Source organism: Nematolebias whitei, chromosome 21, assembly GCF_014905685.2.
Source record: "Nematolebias whitei isolate Nwh7 chromosome 21, NemWhi1, whole genome shotgun sequence".
NCBI lineage: Eukaryota > Metazoa > Chordata > Actinopteri > Cyprinodontiformes > Rivulidae > Nematolebias > Nematolebias whitei.
In genome coordinates this window covers 25,895,968-25,916,958 of record NC_056518.1, presented here as the reverse complement: position 1 = coordinate 25,916,958, position 20,991 = coordinate 25,895,968, and the positions used below count along the sequence as shown (strand labels likewise).

Sequence of the window (20,991 nt, the reverse complement as noted above, 5' to 3'; positions counted from 1 at the left end):
GGGTCCATGCAACGGTTTCTTTTTATTATTTTTATTAAAAGCCATATTCATCAGAAAATACTGGACAATTAAAGCCTAGCTTTTCAATTTATGTTTTGTTAAGTCATATTTTTCTTCAACCTTTTACCTCTCTAAAAGGTTCTGTTGAGCAGTAATCAATACACCTGAACAGTGAGCGTAGTCCTGGGAGGCTGAATAACCATTCAGTCATCGAGAGCTTTGTTGAGTCAATAGTGCAAAACAAATTCTCTCAACTGGTGGAAGCATATTTGTGTGCTGAGAACATGGCTGCTTGATGTAAAAACACACAAAGCTTTCATTTCCCCCCAGCTCTGTAACTCAAATTTAATAATTGTACCACAATTATACCAAAAGCACTAAAAGGGTACAGCAAATAGTTGACCATAAACTGTCCTTATAAATGTTCCAACACATATTGAACATTATTATTGATATTGTTTATCTTATGTTTTTTTAATATATTGTATTGTTAATTAACATTTATGAATTTGTGTGAAATCTTTTTATCCCTTTATCTGTTGCTGCTATTACACTTGAATTTCCAATCCGTGGGACAATAAAGGCTGTTTCTATTCTATTCTAAACTCAGTTTATACTAAAGTTCATTTTTTTCTAGCAGGTTGTGTGATGGAAAACTAATTTCAGGCACAGAATAAAAAAAATAAAAAAAAGATGGAACAGACTGCAGCTTTCACCTATTACTACCTTAAAATTTCTGGAAACTTTTTGATTGATGCCAAAAAGCTACGGCATGAAATGCCGCCAATTTTCAATATAAAATCCATTATTTGAGATTGAACAATTTAATGTGTAATTTGTAATACAGCAGTATAAAGAGAACCAAGATCCCCCAAAAAATGTTAAATCTACTGTCAGTATTTCAAGTCAATTCAGTTCAGTGTATGTGCCAAGCCACAACAGAAGTCATCTCAGGGCACTGAACAGAAACATTCATAAAAAGTTAACATTTCTCTGAGGAGCAGACTGCTTTGAGTTTAACGTCATTGCAGACTCATCTTGAGCGAGCAAGAAGGCAACAGTGGCAAGGAAAAACTCCATCATGAGGAAGAAACATCCAGCAGAACCAGGCTCAGGACAAGCAGCCATCTGCTTCGACCGGCTGGGTTTGAGAGGAACAGGAAGAAGGAACAGATACACAATGGCAGGTCAAGAATCGCATGTTGAGAAATAATTTCAAATGCAAATTATTCATTTGTAACAATTTTATGAAATTAGATCAATTTGTCCTCTAGTAGTCTAAGCCTACAGAAGCATAACAAGCCAACTCTAACTATAGGATTTATCAACAAGGAAAGTCTTAATCCCAGTCTTAAAACTGGACAATGTGTCAGCCTCATGGACAGAAACTGGAAGTTGGTTCCACAAGAGAGGAGCCTGATAACTGAAAGATCTTTCTCCCATTCTGCTTTTGGAAACCCTAGGAACCACAAGTAAGCCTGCAGTCTGAGAGTCAAGCGCTCTGTTAAGAAAATATGGAACAATAAGATCTGTAATATAAGATGGAGCTAGGTTGTTGAGAGCTTTGTAGGTTAGAAGTAAGATTTTGAATTCAATTCTAATTTGACAGGGAGACAATGGAGAGAAACTAAAACTGGAGAGATCATCTCTCATAGTATGATCTCTTATCCTAGTCACTATGGTAACCACACACCTGTGTCTCACTCCCTGAGTCCTTTATTAAAGGCAGGCAGAAACAGAACAGTAAATCTCAGTTATATAAAATTAAACAACTTCTTGAAATGCAAGTTGTTGAAATGTCTGATGGTCACATGTGCATTTTTATGCCACTAGTGTTTCACATTAAAAGTGGAAAAACTACAAAAATAAAACTGCATTTCCATAAAACCAGAAGTCCCATTGGAAGAAAACTTGGTAAAAACATAAAACTGCACACACTTCTAAAGAAAAAACTGTAGAAGCTGTCAATTTGTAGGTGTAACAGAAAAAAATAGTTTACAAAAATATTGGGAAGTTTAGATAGCTCAAGTTAGTGATGTCAAATTCTTAATGTAAGTTCAGTCACAAAGTCCAACTTTCCATGTTTAACCTTTGAAAGATGATATTTCAATAGTGCCATAAATCTCTAAAGAAGTCATTCAGTTGTTTTGCCAAAATCCCATTAATATCTATGAAGATTTTAAAAGTTTAAGCACAACAATGGTGCAACCAAGCTCCAAATCTCCAGCCTCTGCAGCAGCAATGCCTCAAAACCGGAGTACATTTTTCAAGTCTTGAAACAAATTTACTGCTGCAGCAAAACCAGGAATGCATTCTCTCCAAGCATGTGGTTAAAAGAAGGGGGGCAGACACGCCTGTCCATCACAGAGGTAACGCAGCCTGACGTACAATTCAAACCAATACATGTACTGGAGCCACAGTTAGAGTTTGGACAGGAAGAAAACAGTCGACTGTGGCTGCCGAGACACCATCGGAGCCCGTTTGAGTCTGGTTTCTGCCTCGACCTGCTCACACTAATCACTGCCAACACGTTTGATCATTAGGAGGCATCTAATAACAGTTAATGGTGCCAGAGGTGTGTCTTTTTAGTCCTAATTTACCTGTGAGTGGCACACGCTCGGAAACATTGCATCTGTTCATTACAAAAACAAGCCTAAATACTTGATGCTGAGCTCAGTTTGATGTTGAGTGGCCCACAGCAGCCTTAAAAAGATGCACTTCAGATGCAAACTGGAAGAATCCTCCTACTCCTAAAATCAGGGTACAAAATGTGCTGGTGAATAACTTGATTTAAACTTTTGAAGTTAATAAATGGTTTGCAGTTTAATTTCCATCAGGACTCACTGAAAAGCCTGAAACGTCACTAGTAGAGGGAGGGTTTTGTCACTTTATGGTTTAATTCGACCCATTAGTCAGCACTCAAGGGCTGGAAATGTTGGGAGGTAAACTGGTTTGGTATTATTGCAGACCATCAGCTGAGCAGGACTCCAGGGGCTGATAAAATCAGAGGTACTGCCTGTCGAACCAGGAGGATAAGAAGCCGAGCAGGGACTAAACTTTACATAAAACATCAGGACAGATCCATGGATACATGTGACCACCACATGAAAAATCTACACAGATGGGTATGAAACGTGTCGTCCCCTCGGGTTGCGTGAACAAATGAGATTTCATAGTTCGTGTTGACTTTTCTCTTACACGGAAGAGGAGAGTGAATTTTAAAAAAGGTCAGACGACTCGTTTTCTTGTTCAGATGCCCTAAACTCAGATCACGTACAAAGCTAAGACAGCTGTTTGACACCAACAGTTTACAAACCGCCAAGTGTTTAGACATTAAACCCTTGTCAGAGTTTGATATCTAATAAAGCTGGCAGTTATTTTGTTGTGTCCCTGTGTTTTACTTTAGCTTTTCAAATTATTTCACTGCTTTTACAGTTTTAACTTTGAAATGTAAAGCACTTAATATTTATGGACATAAAAATTGAAAAATAATAAACTATGGCCATCGTTCTGTTTTTACATATCCTACAGGCAACACAATGCGACAATGGAACTGACCAAACAAACAAGGAGTTTATTCTAAGGATAAAATATAAAGAAACAAAATAATAATTTATGCTTACCGACCACTGTCATGCATTAAATGCACAACAAATATATCAACGTCAATTAAACTCAGTTTTTGGAGAAAGGCTAAATGATATTGGGTTAATTTGGCTCGTTATAAAAGATATGTAAATGCAAACAGCATTTTTATTTTCTTAAATTGTATGATTTACTTGTTCAAAAAGTTGTAACTTTGCTTTAATAAGATCTAAATGTATGCCGAATTGTCCAGATAACTGCATTTGTTTGAAATAGAGTCATTTATCTCAGACATGTAGGATTTATGGTTGTTTACATCAAAGAAAACCTAAAAAGGCGTTTTTTTAAAACAGAGTCTGGCGCTCCCTCCGAGAAAGGCTCTTCTGAAGCTGCGCGCGTTTCTGCCCGTGCACATTAACGCACCTTCTAGCTGTAGGACACGCAGATCTGTAGTTTAAGTTGTGCACTTCAAACTGTTTTAAAAAAAAGGAGGTTTTACTTGCCGAAGTTGGAACCGGGAGGCTGGCGGGTCTCTGGATCAGCTCAGGCTGCTGCTTCCCGGTCACACTCATCTCCCAGCAGCCGCTGTCGGTCCGCGTCACCGAGACTTTGTCAAGTCATTTACCCGGCGTCCCGTGCCACGGAGCGGGCAGGCTGGGGCAGCATGTCCGGGAGGGCTCAGAGAGGAATCAGAGGAGCTGCTCACCTCCTGAAATGATAGAAACTGCAAAGATTTCTGCAGCAGGAGCGGAGCTGCTGCTCTCTGAGTGAATCAGCGCTGACTGACTCTCCACCTGCGTCAAAGCGCATTAACCCATTCCTTCTTTAGACACTTGGATGACAAAACCACCTCAGCCACCTGCCGCACGGGGACACTGGTTATGCACGCCTGTTAGCAAAATATCCAACAATCAGTGGATGGAACTAAAAAAAAAAATAATAATCTTTGGATGAATTCTGCACCTATGCCTGTTCAAAATGACTGTTACAGCTAATCCACCTGAAAAACAACAACTCGGCTATTTGTGCAGAGATTGATCAATTTTGGTGTAGCCAAGCATCACCCCCAACACAGAGCACTAAACATAGTGCTATGCTTTGCTTTAAAATTTGGCATCAACTGTGTCAACCCTGCTTGTTAGCAAAATATCTCGAGATCCACAGATGAGTGAAACTCAGAATATTTGTTGGATGTATGTTCACAACTCATTAGCTATTGGGAGATTTGAGATCTGCTACAGTTTACAAATCAGCATTAGCCAGAAATCCAATAATGGTCAATCAGGTCAATCATTTTTATCTAATTCACACAAACTTCACTGTTTGACCGCAACATCCTTTTCAACACAAGATGATCTTAAAGTCCGGCAACAAAAGCAGTGAGCAACATGCGTTCCTTTAGTGCCAATTATTGAAGTGTCTTCGTAGCAGGGGTGTTGGGATCTTTAAAGGGAGTGTCCAGTCCTGGTCTTTGAGGACCACATGTTTGCCCCCATTTCCCTGCTCCACCTGAATAAATGGTTGAATTACCTCTTTATTTTCTGCAGAAACCTGTTAATCACCCATTCACTCAAAGCAGGTGTGTTGCACAAGAGAGACATGCAGAGTCTTTGAGGACCAAGGACACTCCTGATTTAATAATAATCAAACCTGGGGCTTTAGCTCAGCCTGGAAATATGTTGATTTTGGTTTTTCCAACACATTGTCAAGTTGTTTTGGAGTAAAATTATTTTCAATGTCAAATCAAAGCAAAATGAGCACCAAAAAAAGTAGTTTTATTCTTTCATTTTTACTCATTTAATCTTTTGGCTCCTTTTTAATACCACTCGTAACCAGAGAGCAAAAGTAATGAAATCACTCAAGTAATTTTTCAAGGTAAATCTTAAATTTTCCAATCGTCTAGCAACTTTTCTCGTAAAGCGTTTGCTTTTGTATCTTCACTTTAGCTCCAAGGTCCAGCAGTGTAGAAGTTGTCAGGGTGCGGGGACTTTTAGATGACTGGTGTCTCAGAGGGGGTGGAGAACATCAAGGATCTAAAAGCAGGGAAAGATGGGTTGAACGGTTCTGAACTCCGCACGCCTCATCACTCATTAACAGGACAGATTAAATTTTGCTGCTGAAAGAGAAAAACTAATCCATGATGGACCAAAAACTGCTGCTTGTAAACCAGAACGAACACATCAAACAGCTGTGACAAAACACTGAAGAAACAGACGGAGCAATCGGCCGGATCTAAAGCAGGTGAGATCATTACCGAACCAGGACCTGGTGTGCAGGAAAACCAACAACAATGCACCTGTCATTATAAACAGTGATACAAAAATTAATAATTTCAAGATTGAAACATAAATGTTCAATTTAGACTTGTTCTTTCTTAAAAAAAAAAAAAACTTAAGCTGTGCAGAGTTACAGAAGTGCAGATCCTTACACGCAACCAAAGACGGGATTCGTTTTGTGTGGAAACTGTCCGATAATCAGTGACGGAGTGTGCTTTGAATTTTTAATGTGCAGGAAGAGTTTTCTGTGAATCCAGGATTTAAGGATGAAGCAGAACGCTCTCAGCTGAGAATATGAAAAGGTACGATGAGGAGCCTGGAGGAGGAGGAGATGGTTGGGACAGAAACCTCATTCTTCTGTGGTGAGCATCCCCGAGAATCCCCACAAAACCTCAGGTCTCTTATAGATTTTAAAAATAAAACATGAAACATTCACGCTGTTCGCCGCGAAGGGCTGCAGACTTTTGGGGATTCAGTTAGCAGCAGAGTTTTAGTAAAACATCTCTTAAAGCAGGGCAGAGCTGCAAAAGAACAAAAAGAGACTTGGATAACGTGGAGATGAACATTTTGCAAAGATAAACAATCTAATTTATGTAAAAATGTACAACTCAAGACAAACAGTTTGCAACAGAGGACACAAGACCTGCACAGAACCTGGTTTCTAAGAGACTATCCTAAAGCAAACCTGGAGCTTGTTGTTCATTTTAAGATATTATTATTTAACCTCCTAGGACCTGGCATCCACATATGCAAGAGTTCGGGTCTTAGGAGGTTAAATGTGCCTGGGGCTTTGTGGATAAGTATGAGAAATAAATATCTTAGTTCTTGTAGCTCTTTGTATTTCTAACTTGATTGCTTCCATCTTCAAAGCACTACTTAAAAAAAAAAATGTTAGTGATTCATTTAGATGCTTTTTAATAAACAACTGCTTCACTGTCAGTTTCATATGACAAAGCTGAATGATTCTTCAATTCTTCTTCCTGCTCCGTTCTTCAGAGGTCACCACATCAAGCGAACCCACGTGAAGTTCTGGCAATTGTTTTCATACCGGATGCCCTTTCTAACGCATCCACAGATCACCAAGGCTGCCACCCAAGGCACCCTGGAAGCAGCTAGGACGGTTAAGGGCCCAGAGTGGGACAAAGGAGGGAGGTAGAAGGTGCTGGCGCTTCATCTTCCCCATCCAAATATTTTATTGTTGGTCCAGGGATTCAAACCTGTGACCGATCACAGGCTTGCTTTCTCTGACCTTTGCATCACCACTCCCCTGGGTTCCCAACCATGGTCCCTGAGGAACACCATCCTGTATGTTTCAGTTGTTTCCTGCTCCAACACACCTCATTCAGGGATTTAATTACTTCCTCAAGTTCTGCAAAAGCCGGTTAATCACCCATTCATTCAAATGAGGCAAGTCAAATCAGGGAAACATGCAGGACGGTGTTCCTCAAGGACCAGTGTTGGGAACCACTGATATTTACAAACCAATAGAGATCAGCATAACACACAATTCTAAGAAACATTGAAAAACTTTGAACAAGACTACAGAAAAGTAAACAAGCAATGACTGAGTGGACACAATGGGCATATTGGACACATTGGACAAGGATGCTGACCTGTTTGATGCCATGATGACAAAAAAAAAAAAAAAAAGTAGAAAATCACATATTAATGTTTCGTCTAGGTGATTTAGTGTCTTGTATACAGATGACCTGTTCAAAACAAATTCAATTTATCTAAAGCAACTGTACTCAGATGAAACTGCTTTTTATAAACTTTTAAAGAAGCTTTAAAGTTGTCATCGGATTTATCACCTTTGCTCAGTTTTAGATCACCCGAGTCTTTTCTCTTCTGAAAATCTCTCACGTCTGGGTTTAGCTTCTTGTAAAACCCGTTGCTCCAACTTTTATGATATGAGATTTCCCAGCCATGAAAGGGAATCTTTTTATTTCTGTATGATGGAGTCGTAGCATCAGGTCTCTCACTCAGTCCCCCTCCTCCTCAGCATCGCTCTGGATCCTCCTCCTGCATCTTTAACGTCTGCGAGGCTTCAAAGGGCCTCTCTCTTCTTTTCATCTAAAACGCTCGGCTTGTGTTTGACATGTCAGGCTTTGTTTCTGGGCTTTGTCTCGAGTCTAAAACGATCCTCAGCTGAACACGTTGACCACCAGTTTGCTCCGACTGCAGCTTCTTTGTGTTTGTTGAACAGGGAGCTTCTTGTGTGTGCGCTAATGTATTTTCCTGGGGGTAAATGAGGAAGAGTAATTTAGATAAGTAAGGCATCTCAATCGGCCTTTCTGAACAAAACCCAGAGCTGTCGGCGGCTCAGATTAAAGCCTTCACCACTGTAAGGTAAGTGAATTTAGGTGGGACTCCTGTTTTAATCCCTCCATATCTTAGTCTTTGTGTGGCTGAATTCTTCACAGTCTTCTTTAAATTGGCCGAGCTTCTATCCTTCTTACTCTGCACAACCCTTTCTGTTGAAAGAAGGAAAGCCATCAGACTGTAATGCTCTGCACACAATAACAGTTCCTCAAAGTTCAGCCTGAGGCGCTACACTTTCTTACAATCAGACACGTTTCTCCTGACTTCATTTTTATCCGGTTTTGTATAAATTGTCATACGATTTGATCTTTTTCTTCACCTTATCCGTATCACTCCGACACATCATCTGAAAAGCCAGACAATGGATGCATCTAAAATTTTAGCCATCGTTGTTTGTCATTGTCTGAATTTTAAGTGAGAAAATCCACTCAAAGCGAGTTCGGCCCGAGGCTGAATGAAGGCATTTTTTAGATGCCAAAAATATCGATTCATGGCTCAATATCTGAAGGTAAACTAACTGCGTGAGCATCTGCAGCATTTCACCACGTGCTCCAGATAAACCACACATGAAAAATCAATCAAACTATAAGAAGCACGGTAGAGCCTTTGTTTTGTCTCAGTGCAATCTACTCTGAAAGAAAGGAACATGAGATCCTCTTGGTCCCATTTATTAAAGCAGACAGGCATTGTAGAGTTGTGTGCGTCCTCTCTGTGTGACCTCTCTGCAGGTCAAGTGGTTATTAGATCCAGCCCAGCAGGAGTGGGGTAAAGTGCATCAGGGCACCTGACGAGGACACAGTTTTTTGCAGACGAGAAGCTTTTATTTGGCTGAAAGCTGCTCATCCAAATGGGATCTAATTGTCCCCAAAGGTCCAGTGCAAAGGTGTAGTGTTTTAAGACGTCAAATAATGCAACAACTTTAATTTTTAGACAACACTGTACTGTTTTAACTAAGAAGGATGTCAGAGATCAATATTTGCTGCGATAGCTGGATTTTTAGCCATAGTCTAAGGTAGGGTAAGGTTTCCTCTGTTAAAAATAGTTTCAGTTAATCATCCAATCAAACCTCATTAAGTAGAATAAGATACAAAAAAAAAAAAAAAAAAAACATGAAATGGAACAGCTGCCATACGTGCAGAGGTGATGACTTGTTACATCGGTGTGAAAGAATAAGAATCAACTCCAAACCTCAAGGTTCAGGCAAAAAATTTAAATTATGTGGGTTCAAATGAAACTAGAACAAACAATAAAAATATAACAATATATATGTAAATCAGGTGCTGTGAGGAAGTCTTTCTGTGCTCCAAATAGTTTAGTGTCGGTCTTCATCACAGTAAAATTTAATTTAATACAGAGTTGACCTTTGAAATTCAACTAAAACAAACCAAAAAGGTCAAAATGACTAATTAGGTTAAATGAAATGACATGAGCTTTTTACCTGATTAAACCAAGCGCAGACTGAATCTCCTGCTTCTTTACAGCAGAGAGATTTTTAGTTTCTTTATTAATTTTTTTTTGTGCTGTAGGGAGATGTAACCTGAAATTAATCTCTGTGGGACCCTTCAGGAGTGTGTCTCCAAAAAAACTACAGCCCATCAGAGTGCCGAAAGCCAGAACACATCTGGGCTTCAGGGAGTTTCATGTTCAAATCTCAACATGTGCACAGACATCTTTAAGAATTAAAAGTTTAAATAACCATTTAAATTTATATATGATGAATATTGTCATTTAATCATTTAAACATTACAATAAAACTATTAAAATTAAATGTTCCTCTAGAGAAGGAAGGTTTTATTCTCCCAGAGTTTAAACTTTATTTTAATGTTGCACAATCAAGAAATATTTGGATGTAGTCATTTAATTATAATGGATATATCCCATCTTGGACAAACATTGAAAATCGTTGTGCCATCTACTAACTCAATAGATCTAAAATACTTTGGCAATTGAAAAGACCAAGGAGGGATTGCTAATAACTGTTGTGGATCACACATGAAGTTGTTGGCAGAATCTTAATAAAGGTTACAAACTATATTACAACCCTACTGATTTACAGAAATATCTACAGCTGAAAACCTGAGTAAGACAAAACTAAGAAATAATTTCCATAAATACTGTATTATGTGAAAGCAAAGCCTGTTAAAAAGAGAAATTGAAAATATTTCTCCTAAAAAGATTATATCTAAGATGTATTTGTGCTAAATAATCAGTGTGGATATGAACATCTAACTAATAAGGAAAAACGGGGGAAAAAATATTTAGCTAAAATGTACAAAATACAGAGATGGGGAAAATCCTCACATATTCACAAACCATTTTTGCAAATACGAGACACAGACAAACTAAATCTGTTGAACTGTAACCATGATTCTCTTTAAAAAACAAACAAACAAACAAACAAGAAATATCACCTTGACCCAAATAGTCTCCTAAAAGAGTGGTTCCCCAACAATGGTCCTTGTGGAACACCATCCTGCATGCTTTAGTTGTTTCCCTGCTCCAACATACCTGATTCAGTGATTTAATTACTTCATCAAGTTCTGCAGATCACGCATTCATTCAAATTAGTTGTGTCAAAGTAAATAACTATAACATGCAGGATGGTGTTCCTCAAGGACCAGGGTTGGGACACACGGAGATGCTACAGATGTACTGAAGATGGTGCAGATTTTTAGCATTTATATCAATATTCCTACAACTGGGTAAATTACTCCAGAAACAAATCATGTGACTCAAGTGTTGCTCTGCTGGGGGACACAGATATATTACATGATTTAAATCATTCACAGAAGCTCTTCTTTTGAATGGCAGCAGCAAAAACAAAATGCATTCTCATGTTCTGGAAAAAAAACCAACGCCCCAACAAGACAACATTGTTGGAAGGAGTTATTATATTGTCCATCCCACATAATTATATTTTGTGTCAAAGCCAAACCAGAGGTTTATATTTTTAATCTATGCCATCATACATAGAGCATACTAGATATGAAAGCTATATATTTTTATTTATTTAGATTTTATTTATATAATCATATGAAATTAATACAGTATGTTTGAGACCAGCTGTTTTTTCCATTTATTGGGCATTTTATTTATTTTTAGGAAGGATAGCTTGGATTGTAAAAGCACGTGACATGAATTCTGTAACTTGTTGTAAATTATAAATAATAAAAATATATATGTATATCGTCTGCTCCCTTCCTCAGTGGTCGGCACCGGATGCTCTTTCTGATGAAACCATAGACCACCGAGCTACCACAGCTCTCTGAGGGAGCAGAGCGATGCTATCTTAGGTGCCCAGGGAGCAGATGGAAGGGTGGTGAGATGATGGTTAAGTGCCTTGCTCAAGGGCCCAGAGTGGAGCAAATGAGGGTGGAGACAGGTGTGGGCGTTTCATCTTTTTCACCCACATTGTGTTGTTGTTGGTCCAGGGAGTTGAACCGATAACCTCCGAACATAGGCCCACCTTCTAATCTCTGCACCACCACTCCCCTGAATGAGAAATGTTTAATAAAAATAATAATTAAAAGTAAAGCCGTTTTGCCTTTTTGTTCACAAATCTGAGTGAAACATTATTTTATTTTTATATTTGTTCTCAAAATGATACAAAACATTTCTGCACATGTGAAAATAAGAGAAACAACATTCTCTAGAAAAAATACAGCTGAGTGCTGAATGATGAAGATGAAATTTACTGAAATATGCTAACTGAATTATTGATGTTGAAACAGAAGCTAAAAATCAGCAAAATTGCAATTATAAGGTAAAAAATTAAATGTAGCAAAACCATGGCTAAAAGCTAAAATGTGCAAACAATGGCTAAAAGCTGAAGAGTATAAAAAGACCAAAAATAGAGCAAATTTTCTGAAATATGTTTTAGGGATTTTTAGAAAATTAAGTTAAATACCGTATTTTCCTGTGTATAAGTCACTTTGACGTATAAGTTACATTTATTATGTGTTTATTTAATGGACAAAACAGCTTCATTTTGCCTGGGTGGCGCAGCGTCATCCATCCATCCATCACAGCCAGAGCCGCTAGCTCTAGTGTTTTTCCGCCTGCACGAGCTGAGTGAAGTGAGTGCGCACGGGAGGACTCGCTGTTGTTCTTGGAAATTTAAAGCGTCAGTCAAAAATTGCATTATGAATATGGAAAGAAAAACATATATAAGTTGCTTCGTAGTATAAAAGTCACAGGACTGACAAATGTATGAGAATAACTGTGACTTATACACCGTAAAAATACTGTAATAAAAAAAAAAAGTTATAAATACTAAAAGTCACACACAATATTTGTGATCAACCTAAACATTTGATATATAAATTATAAAAGCACAAACAAATGCAGAAGTAGTCTGTGTCTGGAAAACCTACAGGAAACAGGAGAACAATAATGGAAATACTGGCTCAGCATTCACACAATAAACCCACAGAAAATAAAAATAAAAAATAAAAACATCTAGATTTTCATCAGCATTTCAAATGAATGCATCAAGGTGTCCAGTCGGTCTGAAGCACTTTGCATTCTTGTTTCCATAAATCTGAATAATCACAGGTCACTGAACAAACTGCAGGGTAGGAATCCAAAGTTTACCTTGAGCCTGGAGAAAAGTTCCATCAGGCAAGACGAATCCACTTGATCGTCCTCGACATTAGCACGTATTTCTGTTCGTCTTACTTGCTCCGGCTAAAACTGGCTTTTGCAGGCGACGCTGCGAAACGGTTCGTGTGTGTGTTTTCACGCGTGTTTGGTTGAAGCTGCAAACGTTATCTCTCAGAGCCAGAGATAAGTCTGACAGGTGCCACGGGAGGAAGCGGTCATCGGCGTGACGCGCCTTCTGGGCCTCAAGGAGTGCAATTACCTGAAAGAATCAGCTGGATTTAAAGAGTTTAAAACCGGAGCATCCGCTGAGAATCAGTAACACCGCTATGGGTTTTGTCAGATACTGCTAGCTGTCAGCTCAGAAGTGTGTTAAGTATTCCTGTAATGCGGTCTTGAACACTCCCTGACAGGTGGAAACTGCTAGGATCCACCTCTCACCTTCAGGAGTCACATGAGGTGACCGAACCAGCCGGTTTTTATAATTTTCAACTTTCAAAATTATAATGAACTGAGTGGAAACAAGAACAAATAGTGGACAGGCATTAAAATACCGTAAATATATGGTTTCCTTTTGTGTTTTTGTCCCTTTATAACAGCTCTGGTATATTTTCATAACTGTGTCAGACAGTGTTTGCTAATGATACATGGATTAAACTAAATAATATATGACCAAATTACTTTTAAGTTTCAGCTAAAAATACTAAAAGGCTGGGGTACACAATACCACATTAGAAAAAAAAAAAAGTTTTTATATCTTCATTAGGATATCACTCGATGTATGTGACCTAAATGGAGCCTAAACCTGACCTCTAACCCCAAAACCATTTAAGAACTTGGTTTGGTCCCCATATGGACTACCAGTCCTGAGCAAGTCCAATAAAAGCAACACAAACCACATTAAGTCCATTGTTCACAAGTTGGCTCCATTAAATAGAGACTTTTTAAATATCTGGTACATAAATTGGACAAAACATAACACGATTACAGTACCAAATGTGTCTTAGCTTTTTTCTTCACAACTCCCAGAATGAAACATCTGCTCCAATCCTCCGTTCTCTTCTACAGGATCTGTACATTTGAAGATGATTGTAACCCTTTAGGTGAACCTTCAGCATTCACCCAGATGGTTTACAACACACAACAATCTGGGCTCAGACTAGCACTCTGCCAGTAACATCGTTTAACTGTAGTTTGACACGTTCGTTTAAAATGATCCATCTTTAAGGGCACCTTGTGTTTAATTAGCTCAGGTTATTAAAACATCATATTGTAGATACATACTCCAAGTACACCAGTTTCTTTCTTTACTGTATATATATTTTTCTGTCACGTATCAGATTCATGATATTCAAGAGTTGCAGTGTTAAATCATTAAAAAAACACAAACTTGTTGGCAAATAATTTGAGTCTGTGCAGCCTTATAAAGACCAGCAGTTCTTCTTTGAGTCTCTCCTGGATAACTGAACTTCTCACCCCATCTCTTAGGGAGAGTCCAGCTGTGTTGCTGAGAAAACTCATTTTGACGGCCTGTACCCGCAATCTTGTTCTTTTGGTCACTACCCAAAGTTTGTGGCCATATGTGAGGGTACGTAGACTGATCGGTAAACAGAAGCTTCATCTTACAGCTCAGCTTCCTCTTCACCACAATGGACCAGCACAGTCTGCAATACCACAGATGCTGCACCGATCTGTCAGTCAATCTTACATACTTTCCTCACTCATGAACAAAACCCCAAGATACTTGAACTCCTGCACTTAAGACAGAACCTCTCTCCCAACCCGGCGAGGGAACCCTTTTTCGACTGAGGACCATGACCTCAGATTTGAAGGTGCTGATCCTCATCACAGCCTCTTAATTCACTCTCGGCTGCGAACTGCTCCAGTGGGAGCTGAAGATCACGGCACAATGATGCAAACAGGACCACATAATTTAGATAGAGATCAATCTGCCTTGGGAGACCCTACATGGGGCAATTGCTCCCGACAACATTTCTCCTAGGGTCATTCAGGAGCTCAAACTCCTCCATCATAAGGTGCCGATTCAAGAAGGAGTTAAACTTCCAGTTAAACCTATTTTATTTCAAAAGGATCTAATGGTGCAAAAGTTGAGACAATGTTGTGTTCAGGTACGTCACCACCGCCGATCTCTGCTATGAAGATAATGGAGGAACGATCACAGTCAGGCTATCATACCAACCACCAACTTCCTTTTTCAGCCTTTTTAAGGCATTTTGTTACAATGAATGATTAATTCTAGGTAAAGCTGATGAAGTGTAAAAACCAATTAGAAACTCAATCAAAATGCAGCTCAAATCTCAAGCTGCTCATTTGTCAGAAGATAGGTCAGTTGTAAATCATAGCTGCACCTCGGTGGTTTTCAATGTAGTGCACTTTAGTCTTTATTGACCCATTTGGATCTGTTAGCTCTGCAGAACGAGGTTTACACTTTGAAGTTTAAGGTATTCTGACCCAAAGGTCAAAGGTCCCTTTGAATCCATCATTAGGCTAATGAAGACTTTGATGACTTTTAGATGGTTTAAAGAGTGTGTACTTTTTCTTCCAGAAAGCAGTTGTCTAGTAAAAATGGAATTCACAGGTTTTGTTCATTTCATGAGTGTTTTGGACCAGGTGGTGCAGCACATGGGTGGAGCATTTGTTTAATATGGGCTAGTTTATTAAAAATAAATACGACTTTAACAAATGCATTATTTCTTTCAGTTATGTGCATACAACATGTTTTTAAAAATCCAATACAGTAGTCCCTCGCTACTTAGCGGTTCGACTTTCACAGATTTGCTCGCTCTTTTGTGGTTTTTCAAAGTAAGAGTGGACATGACACACAAGTGGCTGATTGGTGGATGAGCCACACGAGCGGCATGGATTGTTTATTTAAAACAAATAATTTAAAATGATTTAGCACCTGCTGCACTTGTGTGCAGCCCACGGGAGAAGCTCCCTCTGCAGCCTGTCATGATCTCCGCACTCTGCCACCTGCGGCTCTCTGCCACGCCCACATTTCTCCTCTGGCTGAAGCAGCTTTGTGAAGGATTAACCCTTTGCTGTCCAGCTGCACCAATCAGCTTTTGTCTTCCAACTTAAAATTCAAAGTATGCCACATCATAAAATTGTCATAATCAAAAAATACAAAAGTGTTAAAAGTTATTTTTTTATTATTTTAGAACCTCTATGTTCAGTTGTTACAGTGTAATTGATCAAGTACATTTCTGCTCCGTGCTGCATCTACTGCGTGAAGGGTTAATCTGTTGCTGTCCTGTTGCGCTTCTCTTCTCCACAATTTAAATTTAAATACTGCTAAATCTAAAATGTTTATTTACACATAAGTTGGGAGACTGGGAATGAAACTTGAACTTGGACTACTATATCCATACTTCACGGTTTTTCACTTATCGCAGGGGGCATGGTCCCCCAAACTCAGTGATAAACGAGGGAGTACTGTATGTCTCTCTATGCATCAGGTGATTATTGTCTGCTGTCAAAAGGAAACAGATGCATTTCCCTGTTGGTAGTGTTAGCAAAACATCTCATGAACCTCTGGCACAGAAGGTGGCAGGATTATGCATTTCTTCAAGAAATGCTAGGCCTTTAAGTAGTAATTGGACCTCATATTAGAAGAGCTGCAGCACAGTTTGATCCGAGACCAAAGGGAGGCATTTTGAGCTGTTCAGCATCCCCTCATGACTTTTTAACACATTCCATTCTGCTCCTTTCATAATTCACAGTCTCCCCATAAGAAGGTGTCTTTAAATAAAGAGTGGTTCAGGGACGGCTGGCGTTTGACTCCATCTGCTGGTCAGCCACTCAGCTTTCATGTTCATATGCGTTTAAAGCGGCTCCAAGAAGTGAAAGAAATCAAAAGTAATGTGCTGAACAGATATGTAAATGAGAGCCCACTTCAAAGGAGAGCGTCTGCAGCTGGCGGAATAAAAATCAAACATAATGTCCAGCTCAGGCGGGAACCAGCAAAGACTTCCCCTCCTTCACACTGGGCTGTCTGGGTTTCCTCAGGTGACACTGCTGGAATCTCACAGCAGACATCAGAGGAAAGCCAGCAGTGCTCTTCACCTCTGCTCAGCTTAAGCCGCCAAGGCTGCATCAAAAACACAAAACCGCCACATGGAACCAAAGTGGAACACAGCTCAGAAAACCCATCAGAGCGAAGAGCAGGTTGTTTGTAGTTTAGGGGGAGGTGTGTCTGTAATGCTGTTTGAGGGACACCAGCGGGAGGTAAACCACCGTGTTAATCGTATCGGCTGATTTATTGATCTGAAACCGGAGCTAATTATTATTTTACAAAAGGAAATCTACTGCAGACAGACAGCTTCAATACTTTGAACATTAGCAGTCAGTTCAACTTCAGCTCACTCCTGCAAAGTTCACTGACAAAATCAAAGCGTTCTTTGAAATAACGTCAATGGCTCTCCGCCTTTCATGTCACAGTTTTATGCTCAGATCATCTGATGTTGAGAAATGACAAAGTTTTAAACGCAGATCTTCTGTTAGCAGAAGATCTTCAGTCTCAGCTACTAACGCTTCAAATTTTGGTTTACAACCTTGGCATCTTATTCTGCAGGAGGTCAGCCCACAACTGTTGCAAGATCCAGAAGATCTTGAGGTCTGGGTATTGAGTCGAGGTTGCTATCAGAACTGATCGCACACATGTTGGATTGGGGAAAGGAACCTGGCTGGAAACAGGAGGACTAAATCATGGCAGGCAGTCCAAAGACGCACATACTTAAATTGGTGCAGCCTTGTTGAAAACTGTAGAGGGGTTCTGCCTCAGGAGTGGAAGAACATGCAGAAACATGATTTTACTGGTGTATATGTCCCAGGAATCCAGAGGTGACATCAAGTCAGACCCTGTGGCCCCACCATAATTCAATTCAGTTTATTTATATAGCACCAAGTCACAGAAGAAGTCATCTCAGAGCACTGAACAAAAATATTCATATACTTAAAAAGTAATACTATTCATCTGAGGAGCAGACTGCTTCACAGACTCATCTTGAGCGAGCACGAAGGCAACAGTGGAAAGGAAAAACCCTCATGAGGAAGAAACATCCAGCAGAACCAGGCTAAGGACAAGCGGCCATCTGCTTCGACCGACTGGGTTCGAAAGGAACAGGAAGGAGGAACAGATACACAATGGCAGGTCCAGAATCACATTGGTATAAATAGTATAAAATTAAAACTATTCAATTGTAACAATTAATTTTAAGAAATGAGGACACGTTGTCCTCCAGTAGTCTAAGCCTATAGCAGCATAACAACCGAACCCTAACTATAGGATTTATCAAAAAGGAAAGTCTTAAGCCCAGTCTTAAAACTGGACAATGTGTCAGCCTCACGGACAGAAACTATAAGTTGGTTCCACAAGAGAGGAGCCTGATAACTGAAAGACATTTCTCCCATTCTGCTTTTGGAAACTCTAGGAACCACAAGTAAGCCTGCAGTTTGAGAGCGAAATGCTCTGTTAGGGAAATATGGAACAATAAGTTCTGCAATATAAGATGGAGCTAAGTTGTTGAGAGCTTTGTAGGTTAGAAGTAAGATTTTGAATTCTATTCTGAACTTCACAAGGAGCCAAAGGAGAGAAACTAAAATATTGCCAGAAGTAACATCTCCCAGTTAAACTCCTGTAATGACTCGGTTTAGTGTCAAGATTTAAATCCAACAGCCGGATGGTCGTTCAGACATCACTACATCCTTGAGCTAAAAACCTAGCTTCCCTTTAAACGCTACAACTGTCATGTTACTACCTCACTTGGTGGTTCAACTGCGACTGACTTCATCTCTCTCTGCCACCTTAGTCCATTTATAAATAACAAGACGACAAGGAGTTCAAATCCAGGCTTGAAGTGCTTTATGAAAATACCTGCAATCCCAGTCTTGGAGTTCTGTAATGCTTGACACACAGGACACGATCATCCCTTAGTGTGGTATGTTTGGGCAACGACAACCTTCAAGATGTGTGGGTCCCCTCAGATGACCAACGGTTCCAACATCGGGTCTCTGCGACACCTGCACACTCCACATCAGTCAGTTGCACGATACAACCCAGCTTCATGCAAATTCCCAACGAAACTCTGCCAAAAACTATGGGACGTCCTCTGACTGGTGGAGACACTGTCGCTCTACTTTTGATGCCAATACTTACGTTTGTTCTAAACTTCTTGCAAATTCAATTTACAACCCCATCACTTGTCTGCTTGTGGTCCAAATAATGTCCAAATCAAACCATTTCCTCTGGTTGTCTAATTTGCTCTCGTCAGTGGGTGAATTAGCAAGAATTTTTATTTGAAGAATAAAAAAAAAGTTTTAGACCAGCTGAAAAGTATCAGGCAAAAACAAGTGAGATGTTGCTTTATACAGTTATCTGCAAGCTTCCAGCATTATGCAGGAATAGAGCTGCGATATTAAAAATTAATTGTGGAATGAACGCAACAAAACACAAGAGGTGTTCTGCAGTAAAAATGGCATCAGCTGCTTGATAAAGTGGAGCGCACTGGCCTTGGAGAGACATCATTTTCAGAGTGTCTTTGTTGCAGCTGTGCATAATTCATTTATTTTCTGCAAGGACATGCTGTCGACTCATCTCATGTCAGTGACAGCTGACACAGTAAACACCAGCTTCGTGGATGAAAAGAGTAAAACCCGGACTTCTCATTTAAAACTGAATGGTAACAGTTTTATTAAGTTAAGAAATCAACACATTTAGAAAACATATCTATGTACACATGTTTTACTGCATGGATTAAAAAAGACAAATACAAATCACCATAAATTGCATTCCCCTCATACCAATAAATAATGATTAAAAAAATAATTACAATCGTCCTGGTGACAGAGCGGCGCATCGTCACGGAGCTGTGCTGAAAAACTTTTAAAGCTATGCTCTAAATCACAGAAAGCATACCCACCATGAGTTCCACGGGAAAATAAAAAAGGCAATGATAAAAAAAAAGAAAGTCATCTCTTGTGAACTGGTGAGCTTTAAATTAGAGGTTTCTGTTAAAACAGGCAGAGCAGATTGGGTCTTAAAGCAGTTAAATAATGCTACTTTCAGCTACTTTGTTCAAAACGTAGACGAGATAAAACCGGTGCACGAGGCTTCAGTCCGAGCTGCAAAAACCTCCCAGTGAACAACTACGCAGATAATCACAGGGTTTAGTGTGTGGATCGTTTTAAAAACGCATTGCACAGCAGTGTTAACAGTAAATACATAGATCCAGTGTTCTTACACTCAGCTTTGATTCCAGGGATGAGTTTCCTTAGTGTTCGTCTTTGTCCCGGCTCTTTTTGTCCTTCTCGTCCTGCAGGGCGGTCCCCAGCTTCTTGATGAGGACTGACAGCACCTTGTCCAGCGGGTCCATCACTCCCCGCTGCAGCCACTTGGGAATCGTAGTCCTGGCGTGGTGGAAGCCCAGTTTCTGCAGGATGTAATCCACACCGACGGGATCTATTTTCCGCCCCGTCCAGGAGATGAGCCTGAAAGTTGATGAAGGGTCAGAATCTAAACGATGTTATTCAACCAACCGGTGATTTAAGTGTCAGTGTGCTCAAAACCAGGATCTAAGTTTACCTCAGACACAACACTCATATTAAAAATTAAGTTTACGCTTTATTAACACATTTCTGCCAGTTTGATCGATTGCTCTAATTCTGGATAATATTCAAGTGGTGCCCCCTAGTGTCAAATATAAAGAAATGCGTTTATTTTTGCATGAGCATCCGTGTATGCGAGCCGGTACTTGGGGGCCAGCAAAAAAAAATAAATATATATATATATATATTTTTTTTTACAAGCACGTAGATGTTTTACAACCCATTAAAATACACCAAAATGTAGAAAATTGCATCTACTTTATTCAAAATGTTCTGGGGGAGCTAAAGACGTCCCCACATATTTAAATAGTTTGCAAGACAGCAGTTTGAACAAACAGGTCAGGCACTAAGACCACGTGGTCTCGCTGCTCCAGCTGTGTTGCGAGAGCGGCCACCCCTGCCCTTCTGCAGCTCTGCAGCTACGTGCTGAGAGGAAGAGTCTGTCACACATTTATTTCAAACAGAACAGACTTATTGCAAAGTTGACATAGTGATTTATAAATTCCGAAGCTGAGAAATAAAAGTTTGAACCTGTATTTTGAGCTTCTTGTTAATACAAAAGACAAAAGAGTTTCACTCTAAT

General features: G+C 39.6%; 2 protein-coding genes across 2 annotated transcripts in view; both read right to left on the bottom strand.

Annotated features, from left to right (window-relative positions):
• The window catches only part of sntg2 (syntrophin, gamma 2), a 102,797-nt gene extending 98,614 nt beyond the window's left edge, over positions 1 to 4,183 (bottom strand). The window contains exon 1 of the mRNA XM_037694782.1: positions 4,089 to 4,183. Within this exon, the coding sequence (XP_037550710.1) occupies positions 4,089 to 4,157 (69 nt within the window). The 5' untranslated portion in view covers positions 4,158 to 4,183. The remainder of the gene's footprint in view (positions 1 to 4,088) is intronic.
• Positions 4,184 to 20,030: 15,847 nt separating this feature from the next.
• Positions 20,031 to 20,991, bottom strand: part of kiaa1109 (KIAA1109 ortholog) — a 91,078-nt gene continuing 90,117 nt past the window's right edge. Inside the window, exon 84 of the mRNA XM_037694781.1 lies at positions 20,031 to 20,291. Coding sequence (XP_037550709.1) covers positions 20,075 to 20,291 — 217 coding nt within the window. The 3' untranslated portion in view covers positions 20,031 to 20,074. The remainder of the gene's footprint in view (positions 20,292 to 20,991) is intronic.